At 38.2% G+C, this 22,104-nt stretch overlaps 2 protein-coding genes across 8 annotated transcripts in view; both read right to left on the bottom strand.

The window, feature by feature from the left end:
* Positions 1-5,208, bottom strand: part of LOC107540793 (histone deacetylase 8) — a 97,688-nt gene extending 92,480 nt beyond the window's left edge. For 3 of the 4 annotated variants that reach the window (XM_087813345.1, XM_087813346.1, XM_087813347.1), the window contains exons 1-3: positions 4,785-5,208; positions 4,213-4,265; positions 1,804-1,934 (exon numbers count right to left, since the gene is read on the bottom strand). In XM_087813345.1, the coding sequence (XP_087669471.1) occupies positions 1,804-1,934; positions 4,213-4,265; positions 4,785-4,895 (295 nt within the window). In that variant the 5' untranslated portion in view covers positions 4,896-5,208. The remainder of the gene's footprint in view (positions 1-1,803; positions 1,935-4,212; positions 4,266-4,784) is intronic. The other variant, XM_016217629.2, reaches the window with a different exon arrangement.
* A 5,043-nt stretch (positions 5,209-10,251) lies between these two features.
* The window catches only part of PHKA1 (phosphorylase kinase regulatory subunit alpha 1), a 208,119-nt gene continuing 196,266 nt past the window's right edge, over positions 10,252-22,104 (bottom strand). For all 4 annotated transcript variants that reach the window (XM_016217630.2, XM_016217631.2, XM_016217634.2 and 1 more), the window contains 4 exons: positions 17,982-18,152; positions 15,799-15,852; positions 13,971-14,171; positions 10,252-12,840 (listed from right to left, as the gene is read on the bottom strand). In XM_016217630.2, the coding sequence (XP_016073116.1) occupies positions 12,667-12,840; positions 13,971-14,171; positions 15,799-15,852; positions 17,982-18,152 (600 nt within the window). In that variant the 3' untranslated portion in view covers positions 10,252-12,666. The remainder of the gene's footprint in view (positions 12,841-13,970; positions 14,172-15,798; positions 15,853-17,981; positions 18,153-22,104) is intronic.

Here is a 22,104-nt window from a genome sequence, read left to right as displayed (position 1 = left end):
GCTTGTTAAAAGATGAATTGGAGAAAGAGGAGGTGTGATATTGTGATTTATAAGAAGAAATATATTTGATCTTTGTGCCCATTTCTGGTTCAGAGCTCCTAAAACTCTTGGAATTTCCTAAGTGATGAGAGTGTTCCATAAAGGTGTCTTTGTTATATTAATGAGGTGATGAGTGGACCAAACCTAAGGATGGGGGCTGGTTGCCAGTGGAGCCAACCATGTGATTAGAGGGTTGGAATTTTCAGTCCCTCTCCTAGACCTCCACTAAGGGGAGAGGAGCTGGAGACTTAGTTCAATTACCCACTGGTCAATGATTTAATGAACCATGCCTATGTAATTAAATCTCCATAAAAACCCAATAGAAGAGGGTTCAGAAAGCTTCCAGGTTGATGAACATGTGGAGATTTGGGGAGAGTGGTGCACTTGGAGAAGGCATGGAAACTCTGCATCCTTTCCCCCATACCTTGCCCTATGTGTCTCTTCTATCTGGCTGTTCCTGAGTTATAGCCTTTTACAGTTGATTCTTGAACAACACAGCAGTTAGGGGGCCCAACCTTCCTGTGTAGTTGAAAATTCATGTATTAACTTTTGATTCCCCCAAAACTTAACTAATAGGCTACTGCTGACCAGAAGCCTTACCTAAATAGTCAATTAACACCTATTTTGTATGTTATATGTAGGTATACTGTATTCTTACAATAAAGCTAGAGAAAAGGTTAAGAAAATCATAAGAGAAAAAACATTTTACAGTATTTATTGAAAAACATCCATATATAAGTGGATCTGTACAGTTCAAACCTGTGCTGTTCAAGGGTCAACTGTATAATTAGGGGGTAATCTAAAGAGTAAATGGGTTTCCAGAGTTCTATGAGTTGCTCTACCAAATTAATCAAACCCAAGGAGTGGGTCAGAAGTACAGGTAACAGCCTCGGCTTGTGATTGCCATCTGAAATGAGCAGCAGTCTTGAGGGACTAAGCCCTTCATCTGTGGAATTTGATGCCATCTCCAGGTAGATAGTGTCAGAATTGAGTTGAATTGTAGGACACCCAGCTGGTGTCATGAGCATTGCTTGGTGATATGGGAGTAAACTCCTCCTCCACACATTGGAATTAGGTCCAGAACCTCTTAGGAGGAATAGGTTGAAGTATGACAACAATGTACCCTACCAAAAAGCTACTATGCTAAAATCAGCTCCAAGCAAGAGAAACATCTCCAATATTGGGAAAAGAATTCTTTACAGTATTGAGCTAGAAAAGCTAAACCTTCAAGATTAACTAGTCATATCCTATAGATAGAGACACTGAGGTTTAATAGGAGATATGTCTTATCTATGGTCGCAAAGAGCAAGGACTGGGACACAGGCCTCCTGACCCGCCCCCAGTTCAGTTCTTCTACTAAACCATGTTGTTTCTCTAGATTATCCTATTAGGCCACTTCCAATTTTTTTTAAATGAAGCTGTTTAATGAAAGATAAAGTAGACTACTTAGCCACAACATGAATCTGTACTCAAGTTAAAAGGTAAGGTAACATAACAGGGCAGTTACATCAGCACATATAGCCAGACCCAAGCAACTGAAAGATTTTCCTCCATCTGATCCATCATTCAGTTCTGCTCAACTCAAATGGTTTGTTCGTTAAGTGAGATGTATGTGGCTAAACTGAGAGATTAAGTTTGTGGTTAACATATTAGTCCTCAATTAAAAAGTATTAAAGACCACCATGCAAGTTATAAAAGATTAAGTAGTTCTGATCTATAGATAGAGGTTGTATATCTTCCATCATTGCTCAGTAATGACATTACCTAGACCATATTCTATGGAGTCTGGATGATCATCATCTCCTTCTTGGCTGACCTTCTGAAGATGCTGCAGATAGGCATCAGTGTGGAAGGTGGCCATCTCTTCCATGGACGCCACTTTGGGCTTAACTATTCTAATAATAACAGAGAACAAAGAGAGGTGAGTGAATCAGATCCAGAGTATGCTAGAAGTAATAAATATGTTTTGTTCTTCCACTGCACTGTACAGTCTTCATTTCTTCACATCTATGTAATGGTTCCATTAATGGAGGTTAGAGGATAGGTTTTTCCCTTGAGTTTATAGGTAGTAAAAGGAAGTACTATATCTAAGTTAAATAATCGGGTATTGGACAAACATTACTCTGAGTTATAACTTTCATGACGAACCAGTAGGCTGAGATATTTTCATTTGAATCATCTCCTAATTGGGCCATGTAATCCTTTCAGCTATATTTTACTTTCATAGGCAGGTGTATTGTTATGAATTTTGAATTTGGGGTCAGGAAACTATATTCCTGTCCTAACTCTGTACTTAGCAGCTCCATAACCTCAGGTAAGAAGACTCTTCTGTAGTTCAGTTTCTTCATCTGTAAAGTGGGGAAATCTTATGGAACTTATGTGAAGATTAAATGATAACATATATAATAATGCTTTGTAGATAATTATCATTTTTGATATTAATGGATAAAAAAAGGCAACCCAAAACAAAAGTTCCTGTGTTTGGTCCCTCACACCTGCCTCTGAGGGGAAGAAGAGGAAGGGCAAACAGTTAGAGCTGGGATTTACCCAGAAGCTCCCAACCAACTCCTCACAAAAAATGACAAACAGGAGTGACTGCAAGAATACAGGGTGCTAAGGACAGGACTTCCCACCTCTAACCTCTAGCTGCCTATTTATTCCCCATTTCCTCTTCTTGATTTCACCACTCCCACTACTGCTCTCTAGCCCTGGCCACTGACAGCAGCATCACCTGCGAGCTTGTTAGAAAAGCAGAACTTCAGCCTAACCTGTGACCTACTAAATCAGAATTTGTATTTTAACAAGGTAATTCATATGCATATTCAAGTTGGAAAAGCCAATAACCTAGGCCAAGGGGAGGCACTATTGGTTTTTTTTGTTTTCTGTTTTTGTTTTTATGTTGGTTGTTTGGGAACAGGGCCACGAGTTTCTCCTGAATTACTGTGACTTTTCAGGCTACTGCAATCACCAAACAGGCCAGAAGAATCCTGAGGCCCAGCCTCAAAAATTAAATATATATAGCCAAGATGGGAGGATTTGATTCTTGCTCCTCTTTCAAGAAAACATGTCTACATCCTCAGATGTCACAAATATGCCCATTAAAATAATTTTTTTAGTTTCTTGGACCATGTTTCCCAGCTCTAATAGCTCCCTCTTCTAACAACCTTCCTCTTACTTAACAAATACTGAAAGCCTCCCTATGTACCCAGCAAGGAAATGTGACAGTTTTGCTTTGTTTTGATTTCTTGTTTGTCTTAAAGTCAGTTTTTGAAATGTTAAATGACTTTAATGAGAGGTATTTAGTTTTTATGTTTATCAAATATATGGGTAAAAAAAAAAATGGTTGAAAAACATTCCCAAAGAAGGTACTCAATAAATGATTTACTTAATAGTAAGGATAAAATTTAAAAGCCTCTTAACATTCGTGTGGGAGAGAAATGAGGCATATCACACTAACAGATGTAAAGACATTTATTTGGCCAGAAAATATCATAAATAATTCTACAAGTGTCGGGGTTATAATACTTACTCTTAAAATGACAAACAGTGAGTTCATTTTTTTTTTTAAAAAAGATGTACTTAGCTCTGTGCCTGGTCACAGGAGTTTGCTTTGGTTTTGACTTGTCTCTAGGCTCCCTCATTAAAGTTTGGTGGTGGTTATGGGGTGTCTAAAAGTCCATTGCACCTGCACCCACACCCTCAGATCTGGCTTAGGGGGAAAAAAACCCAAACCAGAACACCTCCTTGCTGAACACCTATTTTTTAGTACCCAAATGTACTCACCTCAAAATCTTCACAAAGCACCTATTCCTAGGAGACTTTCCTTTTATTTTTTTATTGAATTTATTGGGGTGATATTGGTTAATAAAATTATATAGGTTTCAGGTATACAATTCTACAACATATCATGTGTGTATATTGCATCGTATGTTCAGCAGGATACTTTCCCTCTCAGCAGTCAAGTCCTATTTGAAATGGATCTTAAGTGCTTCATGCACTTTTGGGAAGTTTTCTTAATTCTTAAAGAGATTTTACAGGTAAATTACATGCCGTATGAATCACAAAAAGCTTTAAAAGAAGGACCACTCTCTCCCTAATTAGTCCCACTGTGAAGCAGTATATTAAGGCTAGGACCACCTGGGTTCAGGGCTTTGTTCACGAAAGATAACTTACCTCATTTGCTTAAGCAGTGCATATGCTTCAATCAAAGAATGTACCATACTGGCCTAAAAATATCAACAAAAAAGAAAAAGCAGAAAATAGTTTCTTAATGTTTAGTTCAGAGAAATTGCGTCGACTTCATCATTGAACAAATGAACGAACTTTTAGCCCCCCCCCCTTCGTTTTACTTAAGAGTTACAAAGCACTTTAGACAATATAGATACAAAGTATCTAAATCACTAAGGCGAAAGCTACCGGGCCTGATGGAGGCGATGGACCACTTTTCTCCTGCAGCTTCTTCTCCACGACTTCAGGGACCCCTTGCCGTAGAGACACCATCCGTCAGTGCCAGACCTTCCTCAGGCTCCCCACCCCCACCTGTGTCCGTTGGGCGTCCGGCTGATATAAGCTGCGCGCTCAGAAACTGTACGGGAACACTTCCTCCATCGTCTCGTACAGCTGCCCAAATTAGTGCTGAAAATTCCCCCAGCCCAGTATCTTTTTCGCTACCTAATTCCCTCCGGTCCACCCCCACTCCCACCCCCATCGCAAAAGCCCACGTCTTTCATCCCAACCTCTCTTACCCGTTTGGGGACTTTGGCCAAGGAATCGCACATGCTAACATACTCGGGACTGTAGATGTAAACCGGGGGCAGGGACTGCGCACTGTCCTCAGGTTCCTCTGGCTCCTCCATCTTCCACTTCCAGCCGTTCCGGAGCCACCGTCCGGATCCGGCTTTTTGAGGTCTCAGCCCGGGCTCCGGTTCCTGCTCCTCTGATCGGCCTTAGCGGTGCTCCCTGGTCAACATTCCCTCCTATTCGCGAGATCGCCAGAGTCACTGTCCTCGCTCCCCATCCAATTGAAGGAATGCACGGGCCTTCGCAGGCCAGAACCCCTTCATTTAGTGACCATAGTTCAAAAACGGGAGGTCGGCAGATTAAAAAAAAATCCAGATAACTGCCAATTAGGATCGATGTTTTATGGCACAGATAAGCACGGTCAAAACTAACCATCCTTGTTGCCCTACGGGGCCATTTGAGATGAGGTCAGACCAGCTTCAGAGCATGCTGGGAGACGTAGTTTTGAGGAGTTTGAGGAGCGGAAGAACCGGGGCTAATTACTAAAATAACCGCGAATTTTAGTTTTAGCCTTTAAAAAAAGGCCTCAACTCTGTGAATTGTTGCAATCTGAAAATATGCCCATATAACCAAAGACAGACAAAATGTGGCCACCAAGAGCACCACCCAGCTACATTAGAGTGACTTTTTTTGGTGGAGGACCAATTAATTCTACAAATGGTTTGAAATATTTACACAGTAAATTCTGTGCCTCTGTGCCTCATTGCTTTTCATCACCTATCCATGTTCATGTAAGAGTTAACAATCTCATATGTACAGATAGAAGTGATCAAATTTTTTCAAAAGGTAGACCATCTCAATAATTGATAAGCTGATAGCACTTTCCCAAGAGGTTGGGTGGTACCCTGGAAATGGCTTGGTAGATTCCAATCAAACAATGATGTCAAATTACTCCTTGAAAACTCTTGTGCACTAAAGGTGTAAGCAGATATTTTCAGTGATGTTTGGAGACTACAACTATCTCTCCTTCATCCCTTTGCTTTTGCAGCTGTTGAAAAGTTAGGGAAATGTTCTACATTTCATGTGAGGGTCCACATTTAAGCATATTTTGAAGTAGTTTTAGAATCAGTATTTCCAAGTTCCTAGGGGACCGTATGTACTAATGCAAGTTGGTCAGTGCCGAAGCCTGAACTGACCTACTAACACCCTCCAGACAACCCAAAACCCTTACCTTCTTCAAAATCTACCTTGCTCTTTACTCTCTAAACATTTATTGAGCATTGTGATATGCACTTGTATATATTCTCTCATTTCATCCTTGCAGCAGTCCTATAAAGGAGGTTGTAATACACCATTTTACAGATGCAGTTTAAAGAGAAAAAAACTGTTCAAAGTCACACACTTAACAAACAGAAAAGCAGGAATTCAAAACCAGGTCTGCCTGATGCTAAAGCCCTTACTGTATAAACTTGATTCATCCAGGATGGCTCTCTGTTAAATCTAAATTTGTTCAACCATGCATTTAGTACCCCCACAAGACTTAGTATTCTGCAAATGTTTCTTTTTCCTGTGACGTGTTCTTTAACTAGATGTGAGCACTCATGCTTCTTTTATATTTTCCCACAGCAACTAGTTCAAAGCTCTGCAAAACATTTATCTGACATCAACTAAGTATGGTACAGCTTATAATGCAATATGATGTCTGCTCCCAGGGAATTTGCATTCTCGTAGAGAAGAGACAAATACACAAAAAACATATGCAACGCAGAGTCAGATAATGAACATAGGTTGCTTAGATTACTTAATAAATAAGCATCAAGTACCTAATAACTGGTCCTTAAATGTCAACCGGGAGTCTTATCCAGTGTTGTTAGAGGGGGTCTTAGCAGATGGACAGGATTTTACTTGGTGAAGATGGGAGCCAGGGGAGGGCATGCAGTCTAGAATCAACAGCATAAGCGAAAATACAAAGGAGAATATTTCTAGTCTTCAGATGAAGGGGCTGGATCATGAAGGATTTTGAATGCCAGGCTAAAGATTTATCCTGTGGGAAATGGGGAGACATTTAAACATTTAAAAAAAGGTTTCTATAGCAGTGGTGTGGAGGAAAGATGAACTATTGAAAGACTACAGGCAGAGAGAGTGCCACAATGGTCCAGATGAGAAGTAATGATGATTTAAACTACAGTAGGGGCAATGGGAACAGATAGGGAGAAACAATGCACAGGGTAGGTTCAATAGGACCTCCTGACTACTTGGATATTGGTGAGAGAGAGGGAGATGGGAAAGAGTCACTGAAAACTCTTTAAGTTTAAAGTCTAGGTGAAGAGATAGCTAGTGGTATCAATATAAGGAAGAGTGGAGCAGAACAAACATGAGTTTTATTTTAAAAATGTTAAAAGTGTTTCATAAATCAATGGGTTAAGCAGGTGCTTACCCTTTTTTTCATACATAAGAAAGAGATAGCTACAGTCATGAGTGGCTGAGATGGTCAAGGGAGCTACAATGGAATAGCTAATAGTCACATCTTAACATTTCCAAACCAAATTCCTTATTTCCCCATCCAAGTCTTTCCCACCCCTTCCCCATCTTTCATAGCTCAGTAACAAGACCAACAGCTATCAAGTTGCCTAAGCCAGAAACCTGGGAACTGATTCCCTCTTTTCCCCTCACTCTCAAATCTAATCTATCAGCAATTTCCATTGGTTCTGCCTTCAAGACATGTCTTAAACACTGTACATCCACTTCTCTCCCTCCACACTGCTGCTACCCCAGTCCTGCCACTTTAATCTCTCACCTGTACTTTCAGCAATATCTAACTAGTTTCTATTCCACTCCTGCTGACCTACAATCCATTCTTTTTAGCAGCCATCAGAGTGAGCTTTAAAAAAAATAAAAATAAAAAAACTAGCCCGGCCGGGCGTGACTCAGCAGTTGAGTGTCGGCCTAGGATCCAGGAGATCAGGGTTGGATTCCCGGTCAGGCTGTGAGCTCAGTCCCCAGCAAGGGCCGTGCAGGAGGAAGCCAATCAATGACTCTCATCATTGATGTTTCTATCTCTCTCTCCCTCCCTCTTCCTTCCTCTCTCTAAAATCAATAAAGATATATAAAAAACAACAACAACTCAATCAGGTGTCACATTTTAAAACCTGCCCCACACCATGGTGAGAATCTTTGAGCTAGGAAGAGAGTGTAATTTTTGGGAAAGCCTGTTTGTAGGGGTTAGAAAGGAGACAAAAAACGAATAGTTGGGTGATAACTAGTATAGTAGTTTCATAGAAATCGAGGGATGAGAGGTTTACAAGGGAGAGGTAGTAACAATGTCATGTACTGCAAAAGAATCAAAGAATCCTTTTATCATTAGGAGCTCACTGGTACCCCATGAAAAAAATGAGAGGTAGGGGAGGAAGCCAGATTTCAAGGGGTTCAGGAGTGAGGCCAACACTGCCAAGTATAGTTTCCAATGAAGAAATGTGATTCTGAAAGAAAGGAGTTAGTATATCAGCCTGGTGGGGGGTGATATCAGAGCCCAGGAATGGTTTTTAGGATAAGGGAGAAATGCATCTGTTTATAGACAGAGGGGAAGGAGTCCCTGGGGCTGTAAGAGTTGACTGAAAGGTGAGATCATGACAGGTGGGCACTATAAGGAGGAAATGGATTTGTTCTGGACCTTACTGGATAGGCAGTGAAAGGGAGAGGGCAGGATTCAGGTTGGCCAACCGACACCCTAAAATCTGGACTCTAATCAGATGACATGAAAAAAGATTGCTTTATGTGTTCTTTCAGATCTAGCAAACAAACAGGTAGCTGAACACCTCAGTGCAGGAACTTTACTTTTAAACTGAAAACAGTATCCTCAATCGGTACACAATGTAGCAAGATGATTCAACTGAGGAGAAAGATAAATTGTTGCAGGAGGCTGTGGGATTGGCAGCATATTCCTGCAGGAAATCTCACAGGGAGGCTGGACCCTTGTTTAGGATTAAGACAGAGCACAAACCATGCCACAGGTCCCTAACCTCAGTTTTCCACATGCTTAATACCCATACAGTCCTTAAGTTGAGAAGAAAACCTGTCTCAGAGTGCTGGATCTGTAGCCAGAGTACTTGAGTTCAGAGGAAGTAGCTTGAATCGTGGATCCAAAGTTTACCTGTGTGGTGACAATGAGCAAGTTCCTTGACTGACTTTCCTCAGGTATTATTGCTAAAGGTAGTTTTTAAACTACCAGGTCAGGTTGGGCTGTGCCACTTTTGATGATCTCTGCTGCCTTTACTTGTTGGCAGAAGCAGGGAGATGGGAAAGCAAACACATTATAAAGGCACCCACCCCTTTGGTCACCTTCTTCTGTGCATTTCACAATCTGCCTACTGATACTTCAACTGTATTTAACAGACTGACCCTTGTTTTAACACCACTTTCTAATGTCTTTTCTTTAGACATTTTCTCAAATCCCAGCTCTACCACTTACTAGCTGTTTGATCTGGAACAATTTGCTTAAAGTTAACCTCAGTCCTTGCCAAGTGCCCATGTAACAATGTCTGGCATTATGCAAAATAGTTCTTAATTTTTAGGAAAATCTCCCTCTATTATTGTCCTCACCCCCATAGCACTACTGCATGAGTTCTTCTAGTGGTTTGAGATTTTAGGCCTAACCTTAAAAGAAATCAGACTTCTGCTAAATATAGGATGCCCATATCATCCAAACTGGGACACTTTTGAGAGTGACAGAGAGTGCTATTAATAATTATGCCAGGACAACAGGCACAAATGGGGACTATTTCAGGCAAACCAAGACCTAAGGTTACTCAAGTTTACTAGAAAATGAAGACTAAATGTGGAAAACTGAATCTCTACTGCATTAGTACAGGTACTAGGTATGTGGCAAGTGCAAAAAAGGGATGGTAGAGATTTTGTGAGCTGTGGCTAAGAACAACTTTTGCCCTAACAGCTGCATAGAATTCCCAGAATGTAGTGAAACCTAATTAACCAGGATGGGACTATAGCAACAGTTCATCCTTACTGGGTAAACCCTCTTTTGTTACACAAAAGGCTAATAAGTAGTACAAACAAGATTCTGCTGAATATTTGTAAAACTTAAGAGAACAAATTGTTCTTGGTACCTTCCAGTAGCACCGAAGTACCATTTGTACACAATTGTCAATGCTGAATAAAGATCAGTCTTATTCATTCATCAGAACAGGTTCCCTAAACATGTCAATAAACCCAATTGAATTTAGTGAGCCTCATTTGAGTGGGTATGTATTTGAATGGTAAAACTGCATTTCTTTACATAAATTATATAACATATTATATAATGCATACTATGTGATTTATATATTAGTATTATTCTACTTTGACCCAACTAATGAGCTTTGACTGCAGTGTGTAATTAGAATACATAAAATAGAGCCATGAAATAAATTCCAATCACAAAAACACATGTTAAGTTTTACACATTGGCACCAGACATGATTTAATTGGAAATTCTATTTTTTATTTTATTTTAAAAACAGAAGTGCTTTAAAAATCCGTCTCTTTTAGTATCACATGCTTAAATACAATCAAGTTTTCTAAAAGATTGGTTTAAGAGTGAAGCATAGTTAGAGGGGAGCACAGTGCTAGACAACTTAGTCAACTCAGAGAAATGCAGCCATCAGTGTCAGTTCAAGCAAATTAGTGTGGGAGGGAGTGGTGGTTTTCACCTGTGCTACTACAGATGTAGCCCAAATGTTGGGGCACTTGTAGCTAGTGAAAAGACAAAGTTTCAGAATAGGTTGTATACTATCTTTACAAGTGACCAGAAAATCATGTAAGCAGGAAGTTACTTACTGTGTGTTTTCATTTGCTCTAAGAGGTATTGAGAAGGCTGACCATCCTCTCTGTTTTTATGTTTTCTATCACCCTACCCTGCTCACTTATTCATGTGTACTCATAAGATTGTCACTGGTTCTGTAAGAATTATTTAGAGACTCCCCCATCTCGATCCCCATTCTTGGGGAAAAACCGGAAAAATCGAAGGGAAAAGTGGGGATTGAAGTAGGAAGTTCTCTGAGTGAAAGTGGGAAAATTAGGAGAGCTTTTACACATAAATCAGAAGGAAAGTGCTGTGTACTAAATGTGTCCCTTCCAAATTCATAGGTTGAAGTTTTAATCTCCAGTGTCATGGTAATTGGAGGTGGCCTTTTTCAAAGCTAATCAGGATTAGATGAAGTCATGAGCGTGGAGTTCCCATGACAAGATTAATACCCTTTATAAGTAGAGGAAGAGGCCAGAGGTCTGTCTCCACACCATGTGAAGACACAGCAAGAAGGCAGCTGCCTGCAAACCAGGAAGCAGGCCCTCACCAGACACTGAATCTGCTGGGACCTTGTTCTTGGACCTCTCAGCCTCCAGAACTGTGGGAAATAAACGTGTGCTATATCAATGTTCCAGTCTATGGTTTTTGTTATAGTAGCCTGAACTAAGACAGAAAGTTAGAAAAAACATTCTTCAAACAAGGCTACCTAAACATGGGACCAGGGAAGAGGACTTAACATTTCTTCCACTACCCTTTGTGTGTCAGCCTGAAGCCAGTCACTGCCCCACCCCCTACCCCTGGCCACAAGTAACACTTATATTTACATACTTGATTACTCTGTCAAATGTAGCTACAGATATTCAGGAACATAAAATTACTTACATTCAGAAAACTTCCCATGTATGCTTAGACAAACACAAATGCAGTTGTGTGTAAGAAACAGATATATGCCCACAGATAGCAAGCTATACACCAACACTAGAATCAGCAAGTGAAAATGTAAGTGAAAGAGTTTAAGAATAGATGAGAGGGCAGGGAATTGGGGGTGGGGTGGATGCTGTAGAAACTAAGTAGGTGAGTGAGACCAAGACTAGGCGAACACAAGGAAAGAGTGCTCAGTAAGGCATCCAGAGACTGGACTGCTGGATTCCTCTTTGGCAAAGACATAGGCTTCAATTGGTCTCTGTGTTGTGTGCCAGGCACCTCTTCAGGAGCCAGGATTAGGTGCACAAGGCTCTCTTCAGGGCACTTACCCACCTCTGATTCCCTCTTTGTTTCCTAGGTATAATACACTACCCAGGCATCTTTTCTTCTGCCCCCTTCCTCTCTGGAATTGGGCTCCTGGCTTCATTTCTCTGGGTCATTCTGCATTTTCCGCTACAAATAACTCTCTGAGTCCCACCCAGCAGTCGTCACAAGAGTGATTTCGAGTGTTAATGCACAAATCTTAAACTATACACATTGGACTTGCAGTTTTTGACATTTCACCAAAGGGAGACCAGAAATCATGTGTGTGGATACAGAAAAGGCAAAAGCAGAAACATTAATTCTGCACAGGAAGGAGTATATCATTCCATGTGAGGCAATATGTGAGTAAAGAAGGAAACTATAATCTGCTACCCTCTTTTTCCAAGAAAAGGCACTTAGAGTAAATATTTGCAATTTGTAGCAGCATAAAATGGAACAATTTAGGCTTTACTCACTTGAAATAATGTCCCAAAGTACCCATCACTCATTCACACAAGGAAACCACACATAAGGAAAACCAAACTTGAATAAGCTATTATTAATACCTGCTCCCTAAACAGCAGTTAGAAAACTAAGTGTGTAACAGGTCTAGAGAATAAAAACACATGCATACTTTTGTGATCCATGAAAGAATTAAGGCCCACAATGAAAAGCCTGGGTGAGCAAGGGTTCACTTCTTCTAAAGTAGTTAGTTTGTCAGAAAAGTCCACTGTTCCTGGGAGTGATGAGTTGGAATGGGGCAGGGTGGGAGTGATCAGGCCATCACATTTCAGTTCCATGCACAATCAACCGAGGCAGGAACCAGCTGTCAAAAGGCTCCTAGTAGCCAGAGCCCAAAGGCCTCATTGCATGGCACAGATGCTGTGGGGCAGGAACTCCTGCACGTAGGTGGCGGCTGCCTTGGAGAGGTAGGTCATGGTGCCAAACCTGCCACTAGGTGCACTGTCGTACAGAAGAGTGCAGATGCCAGATGCGGGATCCTTTGCCAACATGATATCATCTGCGCCGAGGGTTTTCTGTTTGGTTTTTAAAGGTGGGAGAACACAGGGGAAAGGAAAAATTACTAATCCTACTAATTAAAGTCCTGGTTAGGATAATTCAGAGCCTTCTCCCTATCACCAACTAGTTGGATCTTAGGCTGTTTAGCCAGGAAGGGATCAGAATTATGCACAAAGCAGTGAATATGTTCTAAACATGCATTTTTCACTAGATCCAAAAATCATATGAAATTATATTTAAAGTATTAGCTGTTTAGAATTTTTGAAAGCTAAATATAATTGTTAATTAAATGAGCTGTGCCTATTAAAATTCAAATGTTAATACTTACAAATCACCCTAGAGGGACTTTTGTCTGAGTCTTTCTAATACTACTGATTTCAGTTGTGCATTATTTTATCTTACATTTGATCATTATTTCTTTCTAGGTCAACTTAATTCAAATAGAACAATAGCTTTCTAACCTAGAGTCTATGTCTAAAAGGGATTGCATTTCTGATACACAAAGTAACTGCAATCCAGAATATTTAAAATTAGGATTACCCTAGAAAATCCTGGATACTTTTACTTTTTTTTTTTGCATTCCTCCACAGTGCCTAATAGAATAAAACACCTGTTACATGTTTTAGAGATTTCCCATTGACAACAGTGCATGTCCGTCACCTTATGTGTTCCTACACTTAATCTAGGAAACATTTGGAAAGCTTTCAATAAATAGTTTACATTTTAAAAATATGGTTAATTTCCTAGAAGAAAATTTATTAAGAAAAATGTAGAATTAAAAGTTTTAAATAAAATCTTTTCTTTTCCTTAATAGTTCAGAAAGGATATGATACCCAATAGTCTTATTAATTCCTTATCACAACAAAGAGTAGTATGATAAAAAGTTTGAAATACAATGAAAAGTACAAAAGCCTCCTGAGTTTCAGGCAACTTTACAATCTAACACAGTCACAAAATACATAGTGAAAGACAGGTCATCTCGCAGCCTAGTTCCTTTGCAATCAGCTCAGAGCCACTACAAAAGGGGCCCAGAAAAGAGCTGTGAAGAAGAGGGCACAAGAAAGTGGCCATGGCTTCCTGAAGAGCTCTGAATGCAGTCAGGTTAGTGTCAGACATTCCCTTTTGAGAAAACAACAGGTTTGCATACCTGTTCTTGAAGGAACAAGTCATTGGCAATATGCACTATTTTTTCCACAGCAATAATGCTTCCAATACTATGAATTTCAATGTCTGCCATCATGGTGAGGACAAGGATGGCTTCAACCAGAAGCTGGCGGTATTCTGGCTGAGGTACACGATTTAGGACAGACTCCACATGAACAGAGAATTTAATCTCGCCTGGAGTCATCTGTGATGGAGAAAAAGAAAGTCATTTCTGAAGAACCCATCATCAGGAAGCATCAATCACCTATTCTGAAAGGTAGTAAAAACACGGTAGCCCTGAGTACTGCTTCAGTATTTTTTAAAGTGATTGAGTAAATTGGTTCAATCTTTTTGGAAGTCAATCTGGCATTGCCTAACGAGTCGTACAAGTGTCTATGCCTTCTAACCCAAAATCCTATTTCTGAGAGTTCATCCTAACAAAATAATTCAAAAGAGAAAAACAAACAAACCTATGTACAAGTGTTTATAGCAGCATTAGTCACAAGTGTGAAACTAGAAGGAATCTAAACATGGGAATGGTTGTGTAAATAATGGCATATCATGGTATAGCAACTTCATGAGTTATTACAGAATCATTTAAAAGAATAAATATGACTATGAATAAAGAAAAATCTAAATATAACTTAAAATAATAGATACATGATGATTAGAGGTATGTAAAGCATTAATATACTGTTAGGTTTAAATGGGCCTGAGGAAATACAAAGTTATTTTAAGGTGAAGGGGATTGAGGAATAATTTTTGGCAAAATTGTATTGAGTATACATTTTAGGGTGGCAATGTAGATTTGGAATCTAAAAACCTTGGTTCAGGTCCTCTCTTTGTCAGTTACTAGTTCTACTACAATCCCTTAGCTATCTCACACAGTTGTGTTGAAGATCAAATTAAAGAATGTGTCAAGGTGCTTTGAAGACTCTTAAAGGTACCATTCAGTTATGTATTATTATTAATTCTATTAACATTTCAATCTTGCTTAAAGACAGAGAAAAGACAAAAAGGACACAGTGTTCTTTATTAGAGGGAAGGCCTATAGGCAAGAGTGAAGCTTTGAAGCATAGCATCAACTTTCTGTGCCTGCCCCTGTGGACATTATCTGTAACATTTCCAGTATTTTTGAGAATTTTTTACTGTCCAATCTTATTATTTCTAGCTTTTTAATTCTAACTTCTTTGTTGATTTCTCATAAAAGCTATTTCCTTAAAATTTCTATACATTTGGGCAAAAAGTAAAATATGAAAGCATCTTATAATTTATGTCTGTGGTTCATGGCAATGTTTCTCAACCATGGCTACATATCAGAGTTGTTCTAAGAATTTTTAAAAGGTGCAGAAGCTCAAAAACAAAAAAAATTACAGATACTCAGGCCCCATCCCTGGAGATACAATCCACTAAATTGGAGATGAGAACTTAGGTTTCTGTGACATATAGTTGGAACTAAGGACCACTGGTTTATGATCTAATAGTCTACAAGCATCCTACTAGAGAGTGGTGGGATTAAGAATGATGGGGACATGAGAAGTCATTCATCCTTAGGTTTTTATCTTGTCTGACCTCTCCAACTCTGGCAACATTCACATAAATCAGCCTAATTTAATCATTAAACAAGCTGTCCTTATATAACTAATATAATACCTAATTATTCTCTAATATTCCTGTTCTATTTGTTAAAAACATTCTCTCCTTTCTTCAAATGCATTTCATGTTCGGTTGATTTATAAAAGCATAGATCTGTTATTTTGAAAAGTGATCACTGAGACACTTTAGTCAGACAAGCTATCAATCACATAAACGTGAACAACAGAGAATCTTACCTCTCTAGTGGTTGAAGAAGGAAGAACAAAACCTTCCACCGAAAGTCCATGACACTGCAAAACAGCAAAAATATGTTGTCACTAAGGATATGCTGACAACTGGGAGGCTGTAAGGAGACACTTAGTATTTCTGAGTGTACCTCACAGGGTAGATGCTGAGTAATCACAGGCCAGTGAAAGGCCCTGCAGCTCAAGTGTTCTTGCCAAGAGGTTATGATTACTATGTACCAAGAAGCAGGGTTGGACTATAGGAGACCTAAGGTTCATCTTCTACTTAGGGGAATGGAAGGGATAGGGAAGGTCTACCTTTGGCAACAGACTGGCCCCAAAGATTCAGAGACTACATAGGAGGATACCATACTCAGTCTCAGAGCCAACACAAATAGGCTTTCAGAAAGGTTTTTAGGCTGAAGAAAAAAACTAACATATACATTTAATGGACATGCACAGTTACTACATTTTTTAGTTAAACACTCCTCATCAGCACTCCTGCTCTACTTCTTCTATAGTATTTGTCATCTTTTAACATTCTATATAATTTACTTATTATGTTTGTTGTTTATTGTTTGTCTCTCTCTAGTAGAATGTAAATTCCATAAGGTCAGAGATTGCTGTCTGTTTTGTTCTTTGCTGTATCACTGTTAGCACCTAGGACATTGCCTAATGCACAGGAGGTGCTCCAGACATACTATATAAATGAATGATATTTTATCTTCCTCTACACCATCAACTCAATTACTAAAAACCAGTAAGAACTAATGACTTGCCATTTTAGATTTTAAGTAAATCAAAACATTATATATTACACCACAGATAAAGATTTCAATCCAATGGGTTTAGCGACTGACACTTCTATCCCATGTTCCATAAGCCAAGTAACAGTCTTTGTACAGAGAATTACTAGTCTTCAAGCACATGTGCACTGTGATTATGTCACATTCATAGTCTGAAAAGAATGGAATGAAAAAAATAGAGGGCATCTTTTTTCCTTCTTAGATCAGGATTCCAAGCCCAGGTTTTGATTCTGCCACAAAATACCCAATCTTCCTAGTCAGATTTAAATGTTTCTTCTCTTGTATTCTCACAGCCTTGTGGTTTTACACCTTTATCATAATATATTTTGGCCTTGCATTATAGTTGCTAATTAAGATAACTGGATTAAACTCCTTGGTGACAAGAACAGATACCTTCCATGGTATTTGGAGTAGAACAGTACCTACTACACGTCTGTGAAACTGAATTTCTGTAAGCCAGGTGTAACTGGAGAGATAAAGTGCATATCTGCTACCACTGTGCTAGAGAAGTTAGATGGAAGAAAAGCAAGTTTTAGGTACTATTTGAAAGGAAGATTGCCAGGGCTGATAGTCTAAGGGATCAACTTCCACCTTTCCAAAAGATCACATGATTCTGTCCCTGAAGAAGAAAATTAATGTGCTAAGGGGAGAAACATAATTAAAGGTTTTGAAGTCCTGGATCTTTAGGTTCTTGCCGAGGGCAATGAAGTAAAAAAGTGATACCTAAGAGACTGTGAATGAGGCCTATGAATGAGTACAATGGTCTTCTTGGCCCTCTAAATCTGTCACAAACATAATGGTATGATGTACCCTTAAATGTCTTTGGCAAACTAAGCCTTTGAAAGAAAAACAAAATTGGTCATATCAAAAAAGTCTTTGGACTATTAACATCATCATCACTTTGCATTTATTTAGTAGTTTTCATCCAAAACACAAAACACAGATAAGAGCTTTTATACAAACTCCTCAGATGCTGCAGTTATTTTACTATAGTGACATTTAGTTATTAACTCCACATTGCCACAGATAACATTTCCACTCTACAACAGCTACAAAGAAAGTTGAGGTGTTTTTTTATCACCAAATTCATTTGATTAGCAGCAAATGTATTACAATGTCTAACTGTGGACAAAAGCAGAGAAGTGACGATTTTTGAAATATAATTTATAAGCAACTCTATAGCAACAACAGTGGAAAGAGAATAAATTATCAGTGCTGTCAAAATAACAAATCAACTCTTTCATTTTTAGGTTTTCTTCTAGGTTTTGTCATGTAGCATTTCACTTCTATATAATTGTAGCGATGTCACAGTCATGTCATATCTCAGCCAAGGAGAATAAGAAGTTCAAGGGGAAAAATAAAGAGACATCTGCAATGTGTTACACTCACCTTCTGCAAAACTTTCCATACTTTTTGATAAAATCCAATTGGAACTCTGTTCAGTGCTCCATCCAGCCTTCTTCGACGTTGCCATTGACCTTGACGATTATCTTTAAATGTCTGTTGATCATACGCACTAGGAAAGGAGTTACTACTTGGAGTCACAGAGGTTCCAGGTGACTTGGGAGAAAAGAAGAGGAAAGAATGTAAATCAAAAGTTATCTCTGTTCCTCTGATAAAGTATTATAGCACAGTGAATAATAAACACTCTGCAGAATTATAAACCACGTATTATATGTGACACCCAAGATAAAGAGGTTACGGTGAAGCTGGTAGATTTATGAGTAGCTAGCAGCAATGTAAACTGGTACAACCCTTCTAGAAAGCAATTTAATAATACATATGAAGAGCTATACAAACACTAATACATGAAAGTTTTTAGCTGTCTCTTTCCCTGGTTATCTGTTAAACTTCTAACTGGTCTATGGGTTAATTTGCTGCAATCACAAACTGTAACACAGCCTCAATCAGTTTAAAAGAATTGAAATCATAGGAAGTGTGTTCTCTGACTACAATGACATCAAATTAGAAATCAATAACAAAAGGAAATTTGGGAAAGAAAATTGGGAAGGAAATATATAAATATGTGGAAATTTGAAAATTCACCTCTATATAACCAGTGTTATGAAATAAATAAAAAAGAATATTAGAAAACACTCTAAGATTAAGGAAAATGAAAACACAACATACCAAAACTTACTGGATGAAGCTAAAGAGTTTTCAAAGAGAAACTTATGAATGTTTGTACTAAAAAAGAAAGCTCTCAAATCAAGGATGAAATCTTCCACCTTAAGACAATAAAAAAAAGAAGAGCAAACTAAACAGAAAGCAAGGAGAAGAAAATAATAAACATTATAGCAGAAAGAAGTAAAATAGAAAATAGAAAAACAGAGAAAATCAGTGAAACAAAAATGCTTCTTTGAAAATATATATTAACAAAATTGAAAAATCTTTAGCTAGACAGACCAAAAAAATTTTTTGAAGAGGATAAATTCAATGTATTAAAATCAGGATCAAAAGTGGGGACATCAGTTCCAACCTTAAAAAAATAAAAATGATTATAAGGACATAACATCAACAGCCATTTGTCAACAAATTACATAACTTAGATTAAATGAACAAATTCCTAGAAAGACACAAATTACCGTAATTGACTCTAGGAGAAACAGAAATCTGAATAGATCTATAACAAAGAGATCAAATAAGTAATTACAAAACTTCCCACACAGGAAAAGACCAGGTACAAATGGCTTCACTGGTTAATTTTATTAATTTTTTCACAAATTCTTCCAAAAGGAGAAGAGGAAGGAACTTCCCAATTTATTCTATGAGGCCCGTATTACCTTTATACCAAAATCAGACAAAAACATTACAAGAAAACTACAGATCAACATCCTTTACGAACACACATACAAATATCCTCAACAAAACACTAGCAAACCAAATTCAGCAATGTATAAACAGAATTATGCACCATGATGAAATAGGATTTGTTCCAGGAATTCAAGGTTAACATCCAGATATCAATTAATGTAATACATTACATTAATAGAATAAGAATAAAACATTAAAACTACATCATCCTAATAGATTAAGAAAAAGCATTTAATAAAATCTAACACCCTTTCATGATAAAAACACTCAACAAACTAGAAACAGAGGGAAACTTCTTCAATCTAATAAAGGGCATCCACAGCTGACGTGGTGAATGGTTGGAGATGGACTGTTCTCCTCCTAAGATCAAAATAAGACAGATGTTCACTCTTGCTACTTTTATTAATTATTGTACTGGAGGTTCCAGCCAGGGCTATTAAGCAATAAAAGAAATAAAAGTCATCCAGTGTAGAAAGAAGTAGAACTATCTCTATTTGCAGATGGCATGATCTTGTATATAAGAAATTCACTAAAAACAATAACAAATAAGTTCAGTAAATTTGCATGACAGAAGATCACTATACAAAAAGGGGAGAAGGTGGAGTCCTGCAATAATGTCAATATTAAACATTTTGTGCCCATCCAGGAATGGCTCAGTGGTTGAGCATTGACCCAGGATCCAGGAGATTGCGGTTCAATTCCTGGTAAGGGCACATGCCTGGGTTGCAGGCTCAATTCCCAGTCAGGGGGCATGCAGGAGGCAGCTCATCAATGATGAGTCTCATCATCAGTGTTTCTATCTCTCTCTTTCCCTCTTCCTTCCTCTCTCTGAAATCAATAAAGATACATTAAAAACATTTTTTAAATAAAAAATAATAAATAAAATTTAAAAAAATCATTTGTATTTCTAAACAGTAGCAATCATCAATCTGGAAATAAAATAAAAGACAATTCCATTTAAAACGGCATCCAAACGAAGAAAATATTTAGAAATAAGTTTAACAAAAGAAGTGTAGAACATATACTCTGAAAACACAAAATGTGTTGAAAGAAATTAAAGACCTAAATAAATGGAAAAAAGTCCTATGCCCATGGATTAGTTAACACTGTTAAGATGGCAATACTCTCAAAATTGATCTAGAGATTGAATACAATCTTTATCAAAATCCCAGTTGGGTTATTTGCAGAAACTAATAAGCTTATTGGGGGGAGGGGAAATGGGGACATCTGTAATAGTGTCAACAATAAAAATAAAGTTAAAACAAACAAACAAACAAACAAATGGAAATTCAAGGGATCGATGATAGACAATTTTTAAAATGAAGACCAAAGTTGGAGGATTTACTATTTTCAATTTCAAAACTTACTACAAAAGCTGCAATAATCAAGATTGTGTCATGCAGGCATAGGCTAGGGATGCATATCAATGAAATAGAATTGGGAATTCAGACATAAGCCATTAATTTTCAACAGGGGTGCCAAGGAAATTAAATGGGAGTAAAGATAGGTTTTTTCAAAAAATGGTGCTGGAAAAACTGGATATTCACATGCAAAAGAGTGAAGTTGGTCCCCCTACCTCACATCATACACAAAAATTTAAGTCTAAATGGGTTATTGTACAGAAAAGTTACCACAGCAGGCCAGAAGTGCTATTCTTGGAAAGGCCTGCTTACAGATTGACCCCTGGCTGGCATTTGGAAACCTAGGTTTGGGGAGGGTTCCCATCATTCTCAAAACAGTGGCTTACTGCACCTAAACTGTTTGTGCAAACACTATGGCTTCTGTTGAACACTTGCTTTTCCTTTGGGAGTCTGGAGTTTTGGTATGTGCCAGACAGAGGCTGTTGATGTGAGCAGCCCCCAATAAAAATCCTGGGTGCTGAGTCTTAATAAGCTTCCCTGCTTGGCAATATTGCATATATATCACAACTCATTTGCTGGGGGAATTAAACACATCCTGTGTGACTCTGTCAGGAGAGTACTCTGGAAACTGGTGGCTGTTTTCCCTAAGATTTTGTCCAATTCACCTTTTCCCATTGTTGATTTTGCTTTGTATCCTTTCACTGTAATAAATCTTAGCTGTGAGTATGACTATATGCTGAGTCCTGTGAGTCCTCTTAGTGAATCATAAAACCTGGGGGTGGTCTTGGGGATCTCCAACATAATCATAGATGTAATTTTAAGAGCTAAAACTATAGAAGTCTTAAAACAAAAAACAGGAATAAATCTTTGTGACCTGGGGTTTGGCAAAGCCTTCTTAGATACGACACTAAAAGAAAAAATAGGTAAATTGGACTTCATCAAAATAAAAAACTTATTCTTCAAATGACACTATCAAGAAACTAATTCAGAGGTTGATATTCTCTAGAAGGGAGAAAAGAAATGAAAGTGAAAGTGAAAAGACAACCCATAGAATGGAAGAAAATATTTTCCAATCACATATCTAATAAGGGATTTGTAGTCAGAATATAAAAAGAACCTTTACAACTCAACAATAAAAAGACAAGCAACACAATTAACAAATGGGAAAATAATCTGAATGGAAATTTCTCCAAAGAAGATAAATAGTCAATAGGTACATGAATAGATGATCAATACCATAAACCACCAGGGAAATGCAAATCAAAACCACAATTAGATACCACTTCATATCCACTAAAATGGCAAGAATAAAAAAGACAAAAAATAACAAGGGTTGG

Source organism: Miniopterus natalensis, chromosome X (genome assembly GCF_054644295.1).
Source record: "Miniopterus natalensis isolate mMinNat1 chromosome X, mMinNat1.hap1, whole genome shotgun sequence".
Lineage (NCBI taxonomy): Eukaryota > Metazoa > Chordata > Mammalia > Chiroptera > Miniopteridae > Miniopterus > Miniopterus natalensis.
The sequence above is the reverse complement of the archived record's forward strand: the minus strand, read 5'-3'. Positions and strand labels throughout refer to the sequence as shown.